General features: G+C 53.0%; 1 protein-coding gene across 1 annotated transcript; it reads right to left on the bottom strand.

Annotated features, from left to right (window-relative positions):
• Window positions 1-234: 234 nt before the first annotated feature.
• On the bottom strand, window positions 235-1680 carry LOC123124873 (uncharacterized). Its single transcript, XM_044545417.1, has one exon. It carries the CDS (start codon window positions 1452-1454, stop codon window positions 498-500), a length of 957 nt encoding a protein of 318 aa, XP_044401352.1. The 5' UTR covers window positions 1455-1680; the 3' UTR covers window positions 235-497.
• Between the last annotated feature and the right edge of the window lie 2702 nt (window positions 1681-4382).

Genomic DNA, 4382 nt, shown 5'->3' with positions numbered 1-4382 from the left:
CCACACAAATCGTTCGTAACCGCTATAAGCCGGTCCAAGATAAATAAGATGCTAGCAACTAACACTGAAAGCGACACAATGGATTGGACTCACAGGTTGCTGAGAAAAGACAGCGACGAATGAAAGCGCCGGCGACGACTGACGGGCCTAGAAGAAGTCATTTACGGCAAGCTTTAAGGTACAATCATCAAGAACGCAAAAAGAAAAAAAAAGAAGGTGCAAGTCCACTCTCCATCCACAGGCCAACCCTGAATCCATTGTACTCTGATGATCAGAACAACAAGCTAGGTTAAATAATAAACAAATCAAAGTGACCAACCACGAACTTCACCCGCATTTACGGGTCAGTTCACTCGGTGAAACCAAATCCACAAAAGTGAAAAAAAAATACAATCTACAGCACACCAATCCTACTGAACATATACCCACTGTAACATACGACACTGCATCTTGACCGTTCCCTCCGTTCATCGTTCACACGGCATACGGCTTCAGTTTTACCTCTCTACCTCCATGGGTTTTGTGCCACCGCTGACCACGTGCCCGTAGCCACGCTTCGTGGCCTCCAGGTCCTCCTCGTCGTCATCGTCCTCGCGATCGTCCCCGATGCTGAACCGGCCGCCGGCGTGTCTCCCCTTGACCAGCGGCAAGTACTGCGGCTCCTCGGGGTACAGCCTGCTGACCTGGAGGTAGAGCACGACGACGAACACCATGGTGCCCGTCAGGTACCAGCTGAACTGCAGGTTGACCAGCGCCTTGGCGCGGTGGAGCGCCTCGTCGGTGCGGCACTGGACCACGTCGTGGCCGTCCTCGTGATTGAGGAAGCACCCCTTGGAGACGAGCCCCGGCGTCCAGAGCATGACGCCCATGACGATCAACCACACGCCCTGGAGCACGAGGCTCGCCGACCTGACCAGGCTCACCACGAAGCTCCGCGGGTACGGGATGCCCAGCAGCGTGGTGGCCAGCGTGACGGCGATGACGGTCTGCAGCAGCCAGTGGAACTGCCCCTCCACGCCCATGTGGTCCGTGGAGTGGAGGTGGAAGACGAGCAGCTCCTGCGCGAAAGCCGCGGCGGCGGCCAGCTGCGACACGGCGTCCCGCATGGGCGCCCGGACCCTGTCCATGTGGATGGTGACCGCGGCGAACGCGAGCAGCGCGAGCGAGACGGACGCGTGCTCGAAGTTGTGGAGGTGGTCGGACGGGATGGTGCCGTCGTCGTCGAACGGCTGGTGCTTCGCGGGGCCGATGACGAGCTCCATCAGGATGGACGCCGACGTGCCGACGATGATGAGGATGAGCTCGAGGTGGCGGACGCCGCGCGCGGGGAACCAGAGCGGCGCGGCGTAGTAGCTGGGCCGCAGCACGAACAGCCGGATGTGATTGAACAGCTGCCACAGGCCGATGAGGAGGAAGCCGGCGCCCGGCGCGACGTGGCCGATGAGGGTGCCCATGGCGACGGCGGCTGCGAGGAGCTGCGACGGGCAATCGGGGATGCAGAGTGCGGGGAGGTGGGAAATTTAAATGCTGGAGCTGCGTTTGGAGTTTGAATGGTTGATGGGAACCATGGCCCATGGGGTTTAAGAAGGTTGGATGGTCGACTCTCTGGAGAGTTCCGGTGGCTTGCAAGGTTTGAAAAGTTCTCTTATTTTACATACAAATGGATTTGGACAACCTCCATCGGCAGCACTTCAGCAGTGATGTGTTGTTCAAAGCTCAGGGATAGTCCCTTTCTCATCTCTGTTTTGCTTACTTGCTTGGGCTTCCAAGACGAGGGTTTTATTTCTCTTTATTTGCGTGCGGTGTAATACGACTAATTATTTATTCTCTTGAAGATTGTTGAGTACATTAGTTAAGATAAGATAGTGATGAGAATGAGATCCTCTGACGTTAGTACTAGTTCAACTAGTGTTGATAATCAAGCCGTTGTCTCCATAGTTTGACTTATATTACACATTTCTCACTAAGGTTGCAGTTCTTTCTTTTTGTCGTAGCGGCATGGTTAATCTAGCATGGTGTTTTTTTTATATTCTCCGCATACAACATCAATTTAGTTGTGCATGCGTGCGTTACTGGATGTTTTTGACAGGATCAATTTTCTATTAATTACTTTTCAAAGGAAAATATATTTTTGTTTTGCTTCTCAAGTATTTTTGTTTGCTTGCATAACCTCGTGTAAGCCCAAGATGGTGTCTAGACGAGGGACATTTCGTAGGATTGTTGCACGCATATACCTAAATTGACTGTACATATTGAAACTCTCGTCTCCTCTTTCCTAATTGTCCATGATAGGGATTTTCATATGTCCACGAGAACCATGCTGGGCGTTTTTGTCAATATTAACACATCTTGCTTTTCCAAATATCTTACTCTTTGCTTCTTGGGAGTCAAATATGTTAAGCACGTTAAGAAGGTTGGATGGTCGACTCTGGAGAGAGTTCCGGTGGCTTGCAAGGTTTGAAAAGTTTTCTTATTTTACAATGGATTTGGACAACCTCGATCGGCTGCACTTCAGCACTGATGTGTTCAAAGCTCATGGATAGTCCCTTTCTCATTCTGTTTTGCTTACTTGGTTGAGCTTCCAAGACCAAGGCTTTATTTTTCTTTTTTTTGCGTGCAGTGTGATACGAGTATTTTTTTTCTTCGAAACGGAGGCAAAAGATTTGCCTCATCGATTAATTAAGAAGAAGAGAATTGCCTGGTTAATTAGCGGAAACCGGGCAAAAACCGATACATATAGATCATATGCGGACTACTCGCTAAAAAAGAAACTCCATGACCTCACGGTCAACCCGACAAACATACATAACACGCAACAACCACAAACCCTGGCACTTCTATGTCGCAAAGAAACCCTCAACAAAACCAATGTTGAATACATCAGACGCCAATAAATCCACAGAGACGAGCCACTCGGAGATGGAGGACGAAGAGACTAAGTATCCTCCATTAAGCAGCCGCAGACGCCTTATCAATGGCGCCACTCTTCTTGCCTATGCTCCTGAGAGCCTTCTTCACCTTCTTTATTTTGCCTGTAGAAACCTCATCCACTAGGAGGCAAGCAATCACATTGCGAGACCCAGGACAAGTTGCCTCCAAGGAGGCGAGCAAACAGTCAAGCTTTTTCACGAAGACCACCTCGTCAATACGTGCCAACATAGCGTCACGGTCAAAGATGGACGACCGAATGGGCTTCGGCGCCTCAGAAGTAGCTGCCAAAGCACCTATCTCATCAACCTCGGCACCCACGGATGCCACCTGGGCAACAACCTCAGGTGAGAGAGCAATAGCAACATCCAAACCTCCACTGTCCACATAGGCGAGTGGCTGACTGGGCTCCAACGACAACGGTGAGGTCGCAGTCGGCATCGCCAAGTCCCCTCCAAGCGACCCCATCTCCTTAGGAAGCACCATTGAAATAGGCGAAGTGGGCTCCCAACAAAGCTTCTGCAGCTCAGGCATAATCTGCAGCACCGGAGGCACGACCTCGACAATGGCTCACTCCCAGAAGCAATCAGCACGACGGGCAACGGCAACCGACAAGATGCAGCACGAGGGGAGAGATCTCCATACATGCCTGCTTCCCCATCGGCAGAACCAACCATGATCTCAGGGGATGGGGACAAATCAGGGGCAACCCCAATCTGAAGCTCAGGCAGCGAAGACACATCCGGCACCACCTCAAGTTTGGCGAGAGCGGCCTCCGCTCTCACCAAAACACTCCCGACTAGCGCAACGCAGTCACGAAGCTCAGTGCGAAGCAGCTCGGTCTCCTCCGCCAACCCGACTTGCTGAGCCGAGACAAACTGGAACTGCACGTCTGTTATGGAGACATCACCGGTGGATGGAGGCGCTGGAGCATGACATTGGGCCGGTGAAGCTTGGTGGACAGGCTTCTTCGCACGGCAGAAGCGGGCGATGTGACCAGATCGAAGGCAGTTCATGCATCAGATTGGATCCCTGCAGGAGTGTGCATAGTGACCTCGACAGAGGCATCGGAAACACCTGTCTCTCAACCACGCCGGCGGAGGACGCCACATATTGATAGCAGGGCGACAGAAAGGAACCGAAGTCGAGCGGCGCCCCCTCGAGACAAGCTGCCATCCCCCCAACGCATTCCCACTTGGAGCTTGACACACAGGGGCTTCCGGCGACGCCTCGCGGTCGAAACATCCTCTCCAATCTCCCCAACCAGGACGCACTAGAGGCGCCCTGCATGACGTGCCCGTCGCCCGCAACAACAGCGTGGGAAGCTACAGCAGCGGGCACGCCGTTGTCCTTGTCTGAAGCGGGGCCATCAGAGGCAGCCCCCCGAAGGCTGTTGTCTTCGGCAGCAACGACGGTCGGCGTGGTAGGCGTCGGAGTTGGCAGGACGAGATCGG

This window comes from Triticum aestivum, chromosome 5D (genome assembly GCF_018294505.1).
Source record: "Triticum aestivum cultivar Chinese Spring chromosome 5D, IWGSC CS RefSeq v2.1, whole genome shotgun sequence".
NCBI classification, from domain to species: Eukaryota; Viridiplantae; Streptophyta; class Magnoliopsida; order Poales; family Poaceae; genus Triticum; species Triticum aestivum.
Note: the sequence above shows the minus strand (reverse complement) of the source record. Positions and strands in the feature narration are given on the sequence as shown.

Bases quoted from the DNA above. Each gene is read 5' to 3' on its own strand.
- LOC123124873 (XM_044545417.1), bottom strand. From the start codon at position 1,454: ATGGGCACCCTCATCGGCCACGTCGCGCCGGGCGCCGGCTTCCTCCTC.